This window comes from Amblyomma americanum, chromosome 8 (assembly GCF_052857255.1).
Source record: "Amblyomma americanum isolate KBUSLIRL-KWMA chromosome 8, ASM5285725v1, whole genome shotgun sequence".
Classification (NCBI taxonomy): domain Eukaryota; kingdom Metazoa; phylum Arthropoda; class Arachnida; order Ixodida; family Ixodidae; genus Amblyomma; species Amblyomma americanum.
Window position 1 is genome coordinate 74,876,332 of NC_135504.1, and position 19,609 is coordinate 74,895,940.

At 49.9% G+C, this 19,609-nt stretch overlaps 1 protein-coding gene across 1 annotated transcript in view; it reads left to right on the forward strand.

The window, feature by feature from the left end:
* Ttc26 (tetratricopeptide repeat domain 26) overlaps positions 1-19,609 on the forward strand; it is a 227,643-nt gene that overhangs the window by 95,484 nt on the left and 112,550 nt on the right. The window contains exon 5 of the mRNA XM_077633401.1: positions 19,149-19,218. Coding sequence (XP_077489527.1) covers positions 19,149-19,218 — 70 coding nt within the window. The remainder of the gene's footprint in view (positions 1-19,148; positions 19,219-19,609) is intronic.

A 19,609-nucleotide genomic window follows, 5' to 3' on the forward strand; every position in this document is an offset into this window, starting at 1 on the left:
CGGTGGAGCGGGCGCGCGACGCACCTTCCTCGTACATTTTCGTCATGAGCGCCTGGAGGATAATGGTCCTTCGAATAAAATGCTGCTCCTTATGAGCTGCGAGTAATATTTGTGGGAAAACTTATGACATGCATAATATGTGACTATCCCCATGCCAACTCAACTCATTCGCATTAATTTCACGACTTATTTACATTGTAGCCACACCCAGGGGAGAGTTGAAAGAATCGCAGCTTTAGACGGAATCCTAGAGATGTCATTCACTTGCGGACCCCAATGTGGTGGCAGCATTCCCGAAAACATTCGTCAAAAATTTTCAACAACCATTCGTCATAGAGCATTCCGGGTGGTGTCATAGCAATTCTCTTTGCATAAGGCTTGCATGTTTTAGCCAAGCTGGTGGCTAGCTTGACAGGGGTTTGGGCGAGTGGCATATGCACCTGCAATTGCATACTTTCTGAGAAAACATTTTCTCTTAGGGGACGGTTGAGTGGACCACCGAGATGTCGTGATGTGAATTTGGAAGTGGTGGTAATGGTGGAGAAAACAATTTATTGAATAGCTTTATGGAGGAAATGCGCTAAGGCGCCCGGGTGCTGTGCGATGTCAGTGCACGTTAAAGATCCCCAGGTGGTCGAAATTATTTCGGAGCCCTCCACTACGGCACCTCTTCCTTTCTTCTTTCACTCCTTCCTTTATCACTTCTCTTACGGCGCGGTTCAGGTGTCCAACGAGATATGAGACAGATACAGCGCCATTTCCTTGCCCCCCAAAACCATTTATTATTATTATTATTATTATTATTATTATTATTATTATTATTATTATTATTATTATTATTATTATTATTATTATTATTATTATTATTATTATTATTATTATTATTATTATTATTATTATTATTAAGAAAGAGAGTTGGCAGCCCAAAAGTGGCCCTTTATATAGGTAGAGTCCTTAGTTCGGGACCCTGCTAGATGAGGCCGCTACTAGAGCCCTTTGAGACTCCAGCTTGCGACAGGTGTTCGGACCAACGACATACGCATCTTCAGTTGCATGCTTTAAGGCGCTGTTGATGTGTCCACCGATATGTCGAGATGTGAGAGCTACTGCCCCCTTTCCTTTCCTCAAAACACGTTTTCGGATTTCTTCACGTAACCAGACTTGAGGGCCCTAAAATTTTTTTCTGGGCTTCGGCCTCTACTCGTCGCGGTGCTCGCGCTCGTCTACTGAGCCGGAATACTTGTATTCGAACCCGACCGTAGCGGCGTCGTTTCGATGGAGGCTAAACGCAAAGGAACCCGTGTGCTGTGTGATGTCCGTGCATGTTAAAGAACCCCCAGGTGGTCGAAATTATCCGGAGCCCTCCACTACGGCACCTCTGTCTTCCTTCTTTCAGTCCCACCTTTATCCCTTTCCTTAAGGCGCGGTTCAGGTGTACGCCGAGATGTGAGACAGATACTGCGCCATTCCTTTTTCCCAAAAATCATTTTTCATTCCCGGGTTCGAACCCGACCGCGGCGGCTGCGTTTTTATGGAGGAAAAACGCTAAGGCGCCCGTGTGCTGTGCGATGTCAGTGCACGTTAAAGATCCCCAGGCGGTCGAAATTATTCCGGAGCCCTCCACTACGGCACCTCCTTCTTCCCTTCTTCTTTCACTCCCTCCCTTGTCCCTTCCCTTACGGCGCGGTTCAGGTGTCCAACAATATATGAGACAGATACTGCGCCATTTCCTTTCCCCAAAAAACCAATTAAAAAAATTTTCAGCCTAACTTGCGACATGGGTTCGGACCAGTGACACATCTACATTCAGTTGCATGCTTTAAGGCGTGGTTGAGGTGTCCACCGAGATGTCGCGATCTGAGCTCTACTGCGTCTTTTTCTTTCCCCAATAGTAATAATAATAATTGGTTTTTTGGGGAAAGGAAATGGTGCAGTATCTGTCTCATATACCGTTGGACACCTGAACGGCGCCGTAAGGGAAGCGATAAAGGAGGGAGTGAAAGAAGAAAGGAAGAAGACGTGCCGTAGTGGAGGTCTCCCGTATAATTTAAACCACCCGGGGACCTTTAACGTGCACTGACATCGCACAGCACACCGGCGCCTTAGCGTTTTTACACCATAAAAACGCAGCCGCCGAGGTCGGGTTCGAACCCGTGAACTCCGGATCAGTCCCCAAAAATCTCCCCTTTCCTCAGAACACATGCTTTCGCATTCCTCCACGTAAGCACAGTTAAGTGCTCTCAGAATTTTGCCATCATGCCTTATGAGACGTCGTTATGCGGTGCCGTGGGTCAGAACCTATCCGTTAAAGTGTACCGGTACACAGGGCGACTGGCTGCCATAGACGCCTATGCACGCTTTGGTGGCTGCAATCATGACTGAGGCTGACTCGAGTGTCGACTAGCACTTCTGAGCTACATTTCACACAGATTCGAACGCAGCCAGTTCCGCCGTTCTGGAACGCAAGCCAAGTGCTAACATAAGTCTTGTTTATGAGATCAACAGAGCTTCACTTTCCAGTTACATTGTATTTATATATTGTTTTTAACGCCACAGCATTAAGGAGCTCGTGTCGCAGAAAAGCCGGTGTCGTCGGCATCGCCTTTGAGCGAAAAAAAAATCGCTGATGGCCTAGCTCTGTTAGGCCAAGATAAACGTAGCGAAAGCGCGGAGACTTCTGGACCGGAACAGTGAATTTCACTCTATATAGATGCGCCTTTATTCATGGCTGAGACTTGAGTTGTCGTGACGGAGTGGTAGCGTCTCCGCATAAAACGCCAAAGATCCTGGTTCGTTTCCGAGCCTCGCCACGTTTTTTTTTTATTATTCAGTGAGTGTGCGGGGGGTTTCAGTGTCTCCCATAGATGCCGCCACCGAATACGTTGGACAGCGGTTGAGCGCAGGCTCTGTTAAGGCGCGTTTATACTGCGGCGTAGCGCGCGCTACACGGCGACGCCACGTCGGCCAAAGCGAGACCGTATATATATATACTCCAACTGCGCTTGACCGCCGACGCTTCCGGCGGCTTCGGCGCACTCTGACCGCACTGGCGGACACTTGGAGCACGTCTCTATTTCGCGCCGAGGGCGCCAGCCGCCGCCGCCAGACAGGCTCTCCGCGCAAGCTAGGCTCTCCGCGGCAAGGCGCGCGTTGTGACAATGTGCCTCCTCGGAGCACCGCCACGGCGAAGTCGCAATTTCACGATCAGTAAAGCTTTCGCTTTAAAAAAATTGGCAGTGGCTTAGCTCCGCCATGGCAGGTTGTACGTAGCGGGAGGTACGTTTCCCTGGCTGAGCTTGTTGTTCTGGTAATGCCAAACGCAGTGTCATACATTGGATTACTCACTGGTGTCAAGTCCTTTTGGTGCCACAGTCCGTGTCGCACACACTATACAAATGTATCCAAACGGATTGTTCACAAAGTCTGCTTCAAATGTCCGGGTCGCAGATGCACTTTCGGAAACTCGAATGGTGTGACCTGTCACACGACGGGCCTTCACATCCTCTTCGGTAGGTTCTCGTTGACTGACGCCTTCCATAGGCTCCATCTCGGCGGCCGTGCGGCGTCTATTACGCTCGGCAGTCTGGCGTCTCCGTTTGGTAAGGCGTTCTTCTCTCTGTTCGGACGTCTCCGCTGCTCTCTTCGCCTTCTGACGGTCATTCTCGATTTGTTGAGTAGCCAACTGCCAGGCGACAACCTCAGGATCTGAAGGAAGACTTATTGTTCTCTTGTACATACCGCCGTTTAGCAGCGGCTGGACTCAATTTCTTTGCATCCATACCAAGCGTTGCGATACAGCCGCCGATTACATCTCCGCCATTTATACGCAATGCTGCGCATGCGACGACGCGCGGTTCGGGTGATAGAGCGGCGTACAGCGAGGCGGTGGTGACGAACGCGGCGCAGCTTTGGGGTCCCTCTGATTACGATAGTATCGGCGCATGCGCACAACTGCTCATCCGCGTGACGTCGCATTTATCTTCGACGGTGGAGCGGGCGCGCGACTGCGGCCGCGGCGACGGCGGCGTCGACAAAGCGCGCGGCGCACTTGCTGCTCCTCACCGGTTGCCATGGTAACGGCGCATGTGCACAACAGGCCTCCCCCATGTACTGGAAAGCGCGCGGCGCACCCACGGGTCTTCTCCGGTTGCCATGCCAACGGCGCATGCGCATAACTGGCCTCTCTGGGGTACCGCGAAATGCTCGACTGGTAGCCTATAGTGTAGCTCCAAATACAAAATCCCTCCTCCTCCCGGTGAGCGAAAAATCCCTTCTACTCCTCCTCGCAAAGTACGCCACTGCCCCAACAGATAGTGCGCGATGGAAGCGCAAGGAAGGGACGCCTGTCACATATTTCGGTGGACAGCAACCCGGACCACGCCGCAAGGGAAGGAAAATGAAATGAACATTGATTTTAAGGAACGGAAGTGACGCGTCTAACATATCTCCTGTTCGGGCGCAGTGGGGCCGTGCGGGCACGCAGGAATTACGCGGTGAGTGGCTAACAACGCAGCGCACATCCAAAGCGCGTTCACCACGGAGCTTGCGACTTGCAGCCCGTTCGTTCGGCGTGGATGCTATGCTGGCGTTTGTGGCATCGGGTTTGTCGAGAACGATGTGCCGACGAACTGCGACTGCAGCTTGAGGCCCGCGCGTTTCGGCAAGGCGACTGGCAGTGCATATACGTGGTTTGCCGCTCCGCGCGTCCGTTTCACCGCACGTAGCAGAGCGATTTGTCTCAAGGGCAAGGCGTCGCTCTGAACGCGCTATGACGTTACATGGACTCACTGGCAGTGTTGTAACACGCTGTCGCATTCTACTTTTAAAGGCGAAGCTTAAGCGTCCTTCAATTTTTTTTATTGACACTGTGAACCCGCCACGGTGGATCAGTAGTTAGGGCGCTCGGCTACTGACCCGAAGTTCCCGGGTTCGAAACCGACCACGGCGGCTGCATTTTTATGGAGGCGAAACGCTAAGGCGCCCATGTGCTGTGCTATGTCAGTGCACGTTAAAGATCCCCAGGTGGTCGAAGTCATTCCAGAGCCCTCCACTACGGCACCTCTCTCTTCCTTTCTTCTTTCACTCCCTCCTTTACCCGTTCCCTTACGGCGCGGTTCAGGTGACCAACGATATATGAGACAGATACTGCGCCATTTCGATCCTTTCCCTAAAAACCAATTATTAATTTTATTATTGAACGTTATTTGAACTTATCGGGTGTTTCCTCATCATCGGCGAAAAGTAACAAACGTACAACCATGGAGGGCGAATGCCGCAGGATTCATTCATTTGAAACCGCATCAGATGGGTCATCTACACGAAAACCCAGCGTCTCCCAAAATTCGAAGGAATGTACACAATAAAGATGGCAGTTGTTAGCACAGCCTTGTCCTGTGTAGTTCTTCTCTTGTCCCTAGTCTTTTTTTCGGCAGGTAAAATTTATTCTTCGACATGTCATACCAAATGGCCCACCATTCAGCCTTGCTTTTAAAAAGTGACAGCGTTACAATAGTCCCGATTGGTCGAAACAGTGTGACGTCGTCGAAGACGGGAAAATACAAAATATTACGCTAGTACTTTCAACTGCGCCAGCTAGAAAAGCCGCCGCGCTGAGTGTTCATGGTGCTCGGGTGCTGACCCGAAAGACGAGGGTTCGATCCTGGCCGCGGCGGTCGCAATTCGATGGAGGCGAAATGCTAGAGGCCTGTGTGCTGTGCGTCGCCAATGCACGTTAAAGAACCCCAGGTGGTCGAAATTATCCGGAACCCTCCACTACGGCGTCCCTGATAGCCTGAGTCGCTTTGGGGCATTAAGGGCCATAAACCAACTAGAAAGGAATACAGTTGGGATAGAATTGTACTAAAACTGGAGTACAATTGAAATGTAATTCGAATAGAATTGGAATGGGTTTGGAATAGAGTTGCAATGCTTTCATATTACTCGCACTGAAGCTGCTTAAGTGCCCTTGCAATTTTATTACATGATCACTCATGAGACACAGCCCGTGTGTCGAGCCATGTGATCACCGTGTGAGATGCGATCGTAAGACGGCGCCAAGAGATACAAAACGCTGGGCGGGAGGCCCGAACCTGCAGCGTGCGGCCTGTGCAGTACACGCCTGCTGCCCGCAAGCGCGCTTCCCGGTAACATCCACAAATCTTACAAAAAGAGGCAACCTTCCCGTCGTGCTGTGTAACTGGGGAGACCATACCCATAATATCTGGACAGGCGCATTTTTTCAACGGAAAGTTGTTTACATTGCTGGAGGCTGTCGAGGTTAGACTCCGTTCCAACGTTGCTCTAATCCACGATGCCTGTTCAGCTGCCTATTTTTCGAGGGGGCATTCATGAAGAGGAATCGAGTGGTGGTGAGTTTAGGAAATTAATGCTGACCACTTAAATTCCTGCGAGTAGCGAACAGGAAATAAAATACTCGCGGCTGAACCAAATAAAGTTCTCGCGCGCTCAGGCGGCTATCGGCAAACCTTACGCATGCCCCAGAATCCGTACCTGAGTGAGTGCAAATGAAATGTTAATGTTGCTATTATTATCATTATTGAATAAGAAGGCGATCAGTGCAAAAGCGAAATGTACAACCAATACTGCTAACACAGGTTTGTCGGATGACAGTGCAGATCGATCGCCTGAGCATTTTTTATTTTCCCTAATTTTGCGACTCTACGTTTTTATCGCTCTTTTGTGGCAGAAAGTGACAATAATGCATATCTGTTCACGTAAATGCTGCATAGATCGCTCGCTGAGCGCTGTTTCATGAGTGTGGATTTCGAGGTACTAACTCTATGGTGAGACCAAAGTACTGAGGCCATTGCCAACCATTTAAATACGAAAGTATTTCTTGTCTCGCGTCTGGCGTGTACAGGACCTGTCGGCAGAGCGTGTACGAAGGAAAATGACCATCCAAAAAAGAAATTCGCCGGCACTGCGGTTCGTACCCAGGCCCTCTCTGTGCCAGGCAGGCGCGCAACGCATACGTCATTTTTTTTCTTTATTGCATGAAAATAGTGCCGAAAAGAAAAATCTAAGCATGCTTACGCAACAGAACACCAGGCTACCATACCCCTGCACAACCCCACCTTCCAAAACCTCAAAAGTCTGGGAGGCCCACACATGCATCCATGTAGGGGAGCCAGCTAGGCGGCTCTTGCAGGGCAGCGTATACTCCCCGCACTAAAGCGCATTGTTCACGAAACAAAGATTTCGATGGCCGTGGTGATTCGGCGTGGCGGTCCATCATGCGGCTCTTAGAGACTAAGTAGTCGCAGCAACATAAATAGGTCACATGCCACAACACAGTTTTTCTCCACTGGCAGAAAATTTGTACTGTAGGGAGTGATGCTAATGTCTTTCTTCAAAGCCTACGCCACGAAGGGTCTTTTTTTTTCTTTATTGCATGAAATTAGACACACCCTGACAGACTTCAAGCCCGACTTAACCAGGTCGCATCCGGGAACCAATCATACACAATCACGCCAGCATCCTGCTCTCACTTTGCCCGCACATCGAAATTCCGGGAGAGACACGCATGTTTCGAGTAAAGGTAGCCAGGCAGAAGGTCGATCCTGGGCAGCATATAACCCCCGCACCATAACACACTGCTCTCTGAACTGAGACTTGGTTGAACGTGGCGGCTCTGCATGGCGAACTGTCATGCGGCTCTTCCACTGGTTGAACAGTCCTACGAGAACTAAAAGAACACATGGAACCCTAGAACCTTCCACTGCTGGCGAAGACTTATTGTATAGGGCGTAAGGTAGAGCGTGAACACAATGTCCCCTTTACGAATCTGTTGAAAAATGCCCCCCCCCCCCCCACAAAAAAAAAAAAACACGGGATGCCTGGAATGTACGGAATGGACGCGTGTTTTCGTCGAGATGACGACGTTGCATTTTGTGCGGGTTCTGGCTGCGAATGCTTGTCGAACAGACGTCTGCACAACCTTTCAATAAACTTTTTCGGGTATCCGTCCTTTTGCAAGTCCTTTCTGAAATAATATTTCAAGTTCCGGATTCAGGGTTTGCTCATCGGAGCATGTGCGGACCGCCCGGTTCACCAGTGACTCCACGACCGAGCTTCTGTGAGCTAATGGGTGCACCGATCTGAAATCAAGGCACCTTCCTGAGTGGGTGGGCTTCCAGTATACGCTAAACTTTAGGCCGGAGGGCGAGCGTGTTACGAGGGAACCCAGAAATGGAATGCTTCCGTTGTCTTGTTCTACAGTAAATCTAATGGAGGCCTCTGTACTGTTCAGGTGATCCAGGACGCGTTGCATTTGTCCTTTGTAGAGGATGCAGAAGCGATCGTCGACGTACCTCAAGAACACTTTCGGTCGAGGTTCGGGGCTTCTTTTTTCAATCGCTTCCATCACCAAGTTAGCTGTAGCAACGGAGATTGATGCACCCATAGCGGTTCCAAATGTTTGCTCATTATGGATCCATCGCACGTGAAGTACGCTTTGCTTAAGCGGAAGCCTAGAAGATTGCGGAGCTCAGTGACTTCAAATCGTGTACGGTCTTAAAAGATGCGTCCTTGGTCAGAAGTTCTCTGCAAGCGCCGACAGCAAGCCCAACAAGAATGCTTGTGAATAGCGAGCACGCGTCGTCTGATACCAGTACATCATCGTCTTCCAAAACAGTGCCGGCAACCTTGTCGTTGAAATCTGCTGGGTTGCGGACATATGTGTCGGTCTTGCCGACCAACGGCACAAAGACCCTTGTGTGTACCCCGAGAGCCTGTGGAGAGGTAATCTTGTAAAATCAACCATGGGTAGTAAACTATTCGTGAATCTTTGGGTGTGCATATATTGCTGGCGTGGAGCCATTGGTACAAAGCAGGTAATAATAAAGGTTCAACACGATGGCAAGACGGGCGAGTTGGTGATACATACTTAAGCGAAAATAGCGCAAAAGACGAGGACAACAAGGAAAGAAACCAGCAGGACCAGCGTTATACAGGACTAGAAAACAACAAGATCGCGCTTGTCCTGTTGTTTTCTTTCTCTGTCCTCGTATTTTGCGCTATTTTTGCTTAAATACTAAAGGCTCTTTTTTTCACGACGGAAGGCCGCCAAATATATCCCAGAGTATTTTCTGCAACCCGGTCTGTATTTCTGAGTTCGGATCCTTGTTCAGCTTTAGGCACGTTCATTCATCACCCAGCATGCTCGTTATTTTCTTGTGGTAGGTTGAACGGCCGAGCACAACTGTAACGTTCCCCTTGTTCGCGGGCAGAATGGCAATGTTAGTGTGGCTTAGTGAAGGAATCGAGGGCCAAATGTTCACCTTTCGACATGGCAGACTGGAATTTCTTGTTGTTGACCCGGGATAGGATCCCTACCTCTGTTGTCCAGATTTCGTCCTGGACCTTTGAGTCGAGAAGGCGGATTGCTCCCTCGACAGAGCAAATGACTTTTCTTGGATCCGGGGGCTTGCCATGGTTAAAACTTATGCTACGGCTCAACACCCGAGTCTCTGCAGCGGAAAGGTCGTGTGAAGACAAGTTTCGAATCTCGAAGTTGAGCACCGGAAGCTTCTGTTCTTTCGTCGTAATTGAGGCGTCCAATTCATTCAACCGACACTCGTTCAAGACTCGTTCAACCATGCTACTAGCGGACCAGGCGGCGCTTCGTCAAACTCTGGATTGTATCACAGAACTGCTCACTTACACGCAAAACCTCGAGCACACTCTCTTTATTTGAACAGAAAAGGGCAACGTTATAAGCATAAGCTAAAATCTTAATTTCGCATTGTGATAGTGAGAAGCCACAAATTGCTGTGTTATTGATGATACTGCGATAGGGGCGGGGCTCAAGATATAAAGCGAATAACTAAGGCGATAGTGGGCAGCCCTGTCGCTCCGATGTTTCAAGTGGAATAGGTTTGGCACACTTTTGATGAACAATCAGCCTTGTAGTGGCCGCTTTATAAAATATGTCTATGCCTTTAAGCAAGACGTCTCCAAAGTTTGAACTCTGTAATACATCAAACAAAAAAATCATGACGCACCTTATCAAATCTTTTGCAGGGTCAATCTGAATAAGTGCCACTTGACTAACCTCATCAGACACTGTCTCTAACTCGCAACGTGCGATATGGACATGGTTATTGACACTACAGCCTTTTTTCCGCATACTTGCTGCGGCCCTAATAAATCTAGTGCCACAAGCTGCAGACGAGAAGAAAGAACCTTCGCAAATATCTTGTAATCCACGTTGCATAAGAATATCGGACGATACCCTTCAACACTTTTCAATCGATCTGCGTCTGTGCTTTTCAGGATCAGTGTAGTGTGACCAGTGTAGAACATGGGAGAAAAAAAGCCTGTGTCATAAGCTGCACTGAAAACTTCCAACAAGGCAGGCGCGAAGCTAGGCATAACGCTCGTACCGTCCGGGCCGGGAGACTTGTTGCCCTGCAGAGAAGAAATGGCATATTTTACCTCATCTAAAGTAATAGATCCCTCAGTGACTACACGCTGCTCATCGTCAAGACGAAGAAATGCTTCTTTTAAGTGAATGAAATCAGACCCTCTGATCGGGTTACTACTAACACCAAGGAGCCGCACGTAATAGTAGGAAGAAAGCCCCAAGAATACCTGGCGTGTCAGTGTACAGTACTCACGGATTGAAATAGGACATTCGGAGCGCGTGGCCGTCGCTTCATGGAGTGCCGCCCGTAGACGCTCATGAAACCAAGGTGGTGCATTGTGGTATGGCGCGAGAGGGAGAACATCTACAAAGCAGAATTGTTCCTTCCAGTAGCCAATGAGCCGGCCTGTGGTTTACCACATGCCGCGTGGCACTGCAAGGTTAGCGCTCCGAATGTCCTATTTCAATCCGTGAGTACTGTACATATCACTTCCGCAAAGAATTTCTAAAACCTGCTTAGAAAGAGCAGCCTGTTTTTCATCGTTAAATGCGCAGCGAGACGGTTGTTCATTAACGAAAATCCATGTTCATGGCCTAATCAAGGCACCCTGATATTTTTCTGCGCTGTTGTAACTGCACTTTTATATTGTTGATATCGCCAAGATACGATCCCAGAGCACTTCTTTCCAACTCATGCAATTAGTTCAGGGTTCATTTCAATTCGAGAACGTGAAGGCACTTCAACAATGTGATCCGTGATGATGCTTAATTCAATACCAAGATTCAACCTCGTGCTTAAAAAGATCCCACTTTTGAAAGACTGAGAGATCTGCTCGTGCCCACGTATCTTTGAAGCAAGCAGCTACAGTGCGCTGAAAAAATTTAATCCGAGAGGAGGGAATTATTTAGCGTCCATTGCTCCGAGCGTGATTGGAGAAGGCGCCGAGTGTAGATACTCCACGAAGGGTCGTTGGCTCAAGCGTGTTAGAGGGGCATGAAGCGAACGCATTGTTGTGTGTACGACGGTAAATTGTGTTGGCAATGTGTACTGATGTTAAACAACGATGACTCGCAAAAAAAGTTTATGACGTCATCCAAGTGTCGCGTGATAAATAAGTGTGATGTGACAACGACTAGTTGAAAAAAAAAGCTGGTGACGTCACACGCAAATGCTTTCCTGATATTAACAGCGCAGAACGTAGACGGGACACGAGAAGAGAAGCTTTCGCATTTCTCCAGTGCAGCGGACTGCAGTGTATTTGTAAGCAATTCTCAAAGCGTCAATTCTTGAGCAATTATAGATTGTGACTTGCCATCCAACCGGTTACGTCATCTATCTAGCACTATTCTAAAGGAAACGGGAGTGCACGAGCCTCCATTCGGTTCTTCCGCCGCTGTGACGATGTGAGGTTGGCTGGCTGGCCGACAGCGACAAGAAGAAAGGCGGCCGGCGGCGGAGAACTCGTGTTCGAATGGCACCGCCGAAGTGAAACTTTGCGTACGGCGACTACCGAAATTCCACAACGGAGCGAGGTAGCGCGATCAGGCGAGCACTCAGAGGAAAGCTATCGGCAGGACGGGCTTTGAAACCATGCAAATTCGCGCAGCCAGATTATGGCAGCATCTTGCTTACTCTGAGAGAACATTAAATAGGCCAGCGCATAAAAAATGTTATGAATTTTAATCTCTATAATGCATCATTTCTAGTTTTTTAGAGTTCAAATCAAAATTTTAATTCATATGGCCACAAAAATTTTCTCTCTCGGCTCATTTAACAGATTCAGTTGTACGGGCTGCGTGGGAGTGAAATACGTTTTTATTCTTTGATACAGTACGAATTTCTTGCTTCGGCAACTGTCCTTAGTAGGCAAAGGTCCTACAGTCGCCAATGTAAGCCTACTTACCACGATACCAGCAATACAGATAACTAAGAGGCTTAGTATGATTTAAAATTTGCACACAACACGCCTCACAGGACAAGGACAAAGATGTAGTATGGTAAAAAAATATTTTAAAAAGTCATTAACAATAGTCAGAACAAAAGGAAGCATGGATGGCTAAAAAAGTGAAATCTGGAAACGTGAACGTCGAATATGGAGAAACAGTGGGTACCAAGGCTTTCCGTCCTTTCAGTGCAAAGACACACCAGAGATGCGTGCCTTTTAATAAATACTCCGAGCGAGGTGTGGCCTCTGTCAGAAGTGGACAGCCCAAGAGGTTTTCTTCTGGGCCGTGCTGTGCGGCTGGTTGTACGTGCCACTCCACATCTCTTGAAGTAAAGAGGAGTTGTCCTCCTGCACCCCTCCGAAATTTAGGACGTCGTCGGATTCTGCGAGTGCCCCCTTGCACGGCTCCCCCGTGGGCACTTGGCTTTCGACTAAGGTTGTACAGGCACGAGAGATATTAAAGGGGCACTTCGTTCACACGCGAGGACCCAATTTGTCTCTGCCTTTGCATAAAAGCCGACAAAGTCTGACGGTGATCATTCACTGAGAGCGAAACTGCATAGAGGAGAGCAAAGAGCATGCTCCGCACTGAAGCCGGAGAAGTGCTTGTCAATTTTGTGCAAGTAATTCGCATTCTGTTTCGTGTCGGGTCACCGCCAGAAAAGCCCCTGGGGTCCCAGCAATCCATAAAGCATTGCACGGACGCCCCTGAGGTATTTGCGCTGAATGTTTGACACCTCCAGCAGATATCCATTTTAGCCTCGTACACCAAAACTCTACGTACGTACGACACTGAAACTGGTATCCATTCCTAGGTTTAGTGTGTACTGTATACCTATTCAAGCTAGATGTATGCGACATGTTTGTGGTTTTCCACCACAGCCGAGGCACGAGCAACCTCTGTGGCCCAGACACCATTGATGCGAAATAAATGTGATTGAATCAACGTGACACCGAAAGAAGAAATAACAATTTAACGCAGTTGGGTATTTATGGTATCGGGTTTGCAGAGAGCGCACAGACCTGCGAAGAACGTTTCATGCACGAATACTTTGGTTATGTTTTCGGTCAATTGGAGAGCCAACGAATGAACCCCGTGAGCGGATGCACTTCACCTCGGCTCCGTGGATTTTTACTCGGGACGGCGAATTTTCGACCTGAAATAGACTGATACCACCCATAATCGGTCAGTGAAGGTGTTGGGCACCCGTTCCCACCATTTTCTGCGCAATTCCGACCACTTTTGCCCGAAAAAGACTCTAACGCTCCGAGCCAGGCGCGGAACGCTAGGCCTCGCGTTGTGCGTAGCATAACAAGGGTGGTCCTCCAGCCCATGCCTCGCCCCGCGCCACACTGCGCGGCGCTGAAAATGAGCTCGGAGGCGTCCCTGCTACCCACAACAAATGAAGGCTTGGATTCCGACATGGACTTAAACGACTCTCAAGACCGAACGGAAAACGGTCCGACGACCAGTTCGTCCCCGGCCTCGCCACCGCCTACTACCCCTCTGCCAAACAGCTGGAAGATAGCCTTCAGCAGACATCAAGAAAGGAAGCTTCGCAAAGCAGCCCGGACTGAAACCAACACCCAAGTGCAGGGCAGCACCGACTTCCAGGACACCCCACCAAATCACAAACATCCTACGGCAAAGAAACGCGGCCTTCGAGTCCGCCTCCCGCCTCACCGCAAACGGACATCAAAATCGTGATTCGACCTCGCCGATGACTCGCTTTAAAGAACTTCTCAAATCTTGATCTTGCCCAAGCAGTAAGCAACGCCTGTCCAGAACCGCAGCAGGTGGAAGGAAGGTACCTCCTCCGCCCCCACTACGGATCAAATATCCTCGTAGCGAGCACTCCGCACGCAGAAGTTGCCAACGAACTTCGACAAATCGAGACACTGTCCCTTGGAGACCTCACTCATGACATGAACGCCTACATACCTTTCACAGAGCACGACAGACGGGGCGTAATTCACGGAATTCCGGACCACGTGACACCGGAAGCTCTTCAGACGGGCCTATACATCCGCTCAAGCGGGACCACCGTACTCGACGTACGACGCATGGGCAAAACATCGTCGATGCTGATCACTTTCAACGGCCCGACCACCCCCAAAGTTGTGTACTTCAAGAGCGCGGAGTTTTGTTGCCATCTGTACCGCCCAGCACGACAATTCTGTTATGTGTGCATGCAATCGGGTCATCGCTCCGATGTGTGCCCCACACCAGACCTGGCGGCCTGCAGGAAATGCGGGGCCCAAAATCCTCCTGACGGACATCAGTGCCTGCCGAAGTGTGCTCTGTGCGGAGGAACGCACGAAACCGGCAGCAAGGAGTGCCCCAATCGGTTCAAACCACTCAAGCAAAAGCCACCATCCGTCCGATCCCCCCCCACCCATCAAAGAACAACACCGGTCCAGGAGAGACAACCAGGCCCGAACACGGACGCCGCGCTGGTTCAGCACGGACGACGAGTCATCCAGCCAAAGCTGCAGCAGTAGGAGCAGATCGAGATCCGTCTCCACCAACCGGTGAACCCCTCCTCCCCCTGCACCCAAGCAAAAAAAGGAAATTAGCCGGCAACACCAGGGGCAAGCCAAGGCCACGGACAAAAAGGTGAGCTGGGCAGAGCTCACAAGAGGGGCCGCAAGAGCACCTTCGTTCTGAACGTGTATCACCCCCCACGAGCAACCAAGGCCGATTTCTCTAACATACTTCAAGAGGCAGATCAGCTAGCTGTTTCGCATCAGCTTATCGCACTCGGTGACTTTAACTCCCCCCACAGGGAATGGGGCTACAAAACAAACTCGCTGCGTGGTCTGAGCGTGCTACGAGCTCGGGGTGCCCTGGGCCTGGAAATACTTACTGATCTTTTATACCCAACCCGCGAAGGAAACAGCGTCACGCACGATTCATGCCCTGACCTTATAATAATCAAGAACATCCATAACGCTACGTGGACAAATCTCGGAGAGAGCTTAGGTAGCGACCACTACATCGTAAGCACGTCCATCACCTCCGCGAACATTCGTCGCACCCTGGGAACAGCCAAAATCACGGACTGGACTAAATACCGTGCACAGCCCGTTCCGGAAGACCCCGTTCAATCAATCAGTGAATGGAGTGAACAGATTCGGAAAGTACACAAGGAGGCCACCGCCGAAGTACAATGCACACCCGATAATCAGGCGGTCGATCGTCACGTTCTGAAGTTGTGGCAGACCCGACGGACTCTGGTTCGCAGATGGAAACGCCAACGCCTCAATCGTCCCTTGAGACTCCGCATATCACAGATCACGGCAGAAGCACAAGAGTATGCACAACACCTCTCTCAACACAATTGGCAGGAATTTTGCGAGTCACTACGCGGCACGCTGGGGACCTCCCGCACCTGGGCGATCCTCCGCAGCCTCGTCGATCCGCAAACATCGCGGTCTGCCACTAACCGTACACTCAAGAAAATCGCCCATCTGTACCCCGGAGACGATGCGGACCTCCTCACCGCCCTCAAAACCAAATACATCGGCGCCCCCCATCCTCCCAGCACAATCTCGTACACGGGAGGCCCAAATGAGAGGCTGGACGCCCCCATCACCACTGCCGAGGTTTATGCCGCGGCTCAATCTGCCACACGCAACACGGCAGCTGGCGCGGACAAGATCACAAATGGGATGACTCGAAACCTGGGCAAGTCGCAGATCAAGGTCCTCACTACCTACATAAATGACACCCTATGGGAGGCGGGAGAACTCCCTGCAGAGTGGAAACACTCCGAAATCGTGACTATCCCAAAACCAGGCAAACCACCAAGCCTGGAAGCATTACGACCCATCTCCCTCACCTCTTGCCTGGGCAAACTATACGAGCACGTTATCCAGACCCGCCTCCAAAACTACATAGAGGACAACAACCTCTTTCCACCCACCATGATCGGCTTCAGGAAAGGTCTTTCTACGCAAGACGCTTTCCTCCTCAAGGAAGAAGTACCCAGTAACATCCCGAGAGGCGGCGAGCACCTAATTATGGCACTTGATCTGAAAGGCGCTTTTGACAACGTTTCTTACGACGCCATCTTAAAAGAGCTCAACGCCCTCGATTGCGGACCCAAGACCTTCAACTACATCAAAAACTTTCTCAGCAACCGCACGGCCACGATTGGCATGGGAGATGTCCGCTCCGGCACAGAGCAGACACCCAACAAAGGCACTCCCCAAGGCTCTATCATCCCTCCTCTCCTCTTCAATATAGCTATGATCGGCATGGCAAAAGCACTCGAGGCTATTGAAGGCATCGGCTATACTATCTACGCTGATGATATTACCATCTGGTCCACCTGTGGTTCCCTTGCCGACAAAGAAAACACCCTACAAGAGGCAGTCAATTACGTAGAAAGACAGGCAGCAAATTGCGGCCTCCGCTGCGCACCCGACAAATCCGAAATTATCCGCATTCAGGGCTATGCCTACAAATCTCCCGGCGACATCGAGGTTTACCTCGAAGGCACGAGAATAAAGGAAGTCCCTCTTATCCGCACCCTGGGCCTTTGGCTTCAGAGCGACATGAAAACCAACCACACGTTACAGCGTCTCCGGACAACTGCCCTCCAGATCTCCCGCATGATTCGGCGCATCACCCGCGACCTAAAAGGCATGAGAGAGGAGGATACAATTCGACTGATACAGGCTCTAGTTATGAGCCGCCTGTCATACGGTCTCCCATTCCTACCACTTCTGGGGAATGAGCGAGACAAAGCAGATGCCATCATCCGTACCGCCTACAAGCATGCGTTAGGCCTCCCGATGTACACGGCCAACTGCCACCTCGAGGACCTGGGATTGACCAACACAATAGAAGAAATTCGAGAAGCCATCCTAGCATCGCAAAAGGAACGCCTCCTCACCACCAAAGCTGGACGAGCAATCTTGGAAAGAGTAGGTTCCCCGGCTGACATACGCGCCGTCCAGGACAACCGAGACCTACCCTCAACTCTGCGAACTCGCGTGTATGTAGCTCCACTCCCGAAGAACATGCACTCGGACTCACGAAAGGGACGACGAAAGGCGCGAGTGGACTATCTGCGCCGCACACATCGACAGTCACAAAATGCTGTATACGTCGACGCAGCCATGTACCCCGATTCAACAAACGCGGTGGCGGTCGTCTTGGACACCAATTTCAAGGAAATCTCCAGCTCCTCCCTACGAAACTGCTCTCCCACAGTAGCAGAAACTGCTGCAATAGCTCTCGCAATCCAGCACGGCGATGCTACGGGAAATGAGTTAAGAATTATTACCGACTCCCAGTCCGCGTGTCGCCTCTTCCTCTCTGGCAGACTTCCACACTCCGTCGCTCCCATTCTGACTACCCCACAAGTTCAAAATTCCACATGCAAGCACCAAATCACTTGGACTCCTGGGCACGAGGGGCTCGAGGGAAACGAGGCCGCGGACAGTCTAGCTTGAGGATATACTAACCGAGCGACTAACCTCCCCGACCTCACCCCTCTCCCCTCTACGTACGGCGAGCGCCTCCTCCTTCTCCGAACACAAAGACAAGTCTATCCCCCACCACACCGTAAGCTAACGGCGGCAGAGGCGAGGGAATGGCGACAACTACAGACGAACACCTTTCCTAACCTACACAAGTACCACATCATCTTCCCCGACAGATATGACAGAATCTGCCCCTGGTGTGGCGGAATTCCAACAACATATCATGTAACATGGGGCTGCTCCGGTCCCAAGCCCCCCGAACTAGACAAACATCACTCCGAGGAAGAGTGGGAGTCTGCCCTGCTCAGCTCTTACTTGGCGACGCAGCGAAAGCTGATATCCCAAGCAAGAACAACTGCGGTGGACATTGGGGTCCTGAAATAAGGACTCCACCCAAAATCTGTATTTTCGCCTCTCTATCCTACCTTTTTGGAATAAATGTTTTCTACTACTACTACTCGGTCAATTTGAATTGCTGTTCGAAGATGGAATCTTACATAACACGTAATCATGCTGTTTTGTAGCAGAACATCTTTTAAGAGCACTGTAGTACTACATAACCAAGCACTTCACACATCGCTTCACTCACCTGATTCCACCAAATAACCTTCATTTATTCAAATATTCAACTCCAGGAAGCGTGTCCTCATGATGGCTAGTGCTAGACTGTTTCCTAGAAAAGTTATATAAATGAATGTTGTGACTTATTCCTGCTGTATAGTATAGAGTAGGTACATTTAAAGTGCTATGTTAGTTGAAAACAGAAGTTAGTGCCAAAACACGAAAACAAGGTCACGTAGAAGCTGTAAATACGTGCGATCAGCACCCCAGCCTCCCATTGAAACATTAACCTTAAATATATACATCCGTGCGAAGGGTCTTGGATTGATAGTCGTGCAAACTAGGCCTAGACTGAACCCGTTTAAAGAAATGACAGGTTTATCCAACAACAAAGTGGAAATAATAAATTTTAATCAAAGTGCAACTTCCCAAAACAATCTTTGTTGCGAACATTGAGTAAGAGCATAAAAAAATGTAGGCGTGGGTCAACGCGTTCGATTCGAAATAGTCTAAAAGTGGTTCGCTATGATTAGCTTAATTACAATAAAAATATATGACGAAAAATGAGTAGGTATGGAGGATGGCAAGCTGGGCGTCTGAAAGATGATGCTTATGGACGTTTACACTCAATCGGGACCTCGCTCTGAGGTTTGCGGTTTAATTGCTGGAGTGTGGTGTAGGATTCGCTTTTTGTTTTTTAACCTGGAAAGGGCATCGTTCCAGCAATCGTCGCCTTCAGCTCCCGCGGGTTCCGTCTCTCGCAGGGACTTCCTGGCGCTGAACGTGTACGTGGCTCTCTGCTACTACAAGCTGGACTACTACGACGTGTCGCAGGTGACGTGCTTGGTTGTGTGCGCTTCCGTGCCACACCACACTTTACTTATGTATGCCTGCACGTGCAACCTGACAACTTGCAGCCTCTGCCGCAAATCCTAGGCTTTCTCGGGTATTAGCTCATAGAACCGGCGGTTCAGGACACGTCCACAGTACGGGCACGTGGCGGAGCCCCTGCGCCGTCTTTTTTAGGGATTCATCGCACCGAAGTGTCTCTCTTCGCTTCTAGAAATGCCTGCCTTATTCTAGTGGCAGCAGGTGAAGTTCTCAACAACAAATAAGGTAACATGAAAATGAAAATTGGTTTGTAAGGAAATGGCACGACGCAGTAACTGTCTTGCATATCTCGGTGGACACCCGAACCGCGCCATAAGGGAAGGAATAAAGGAGG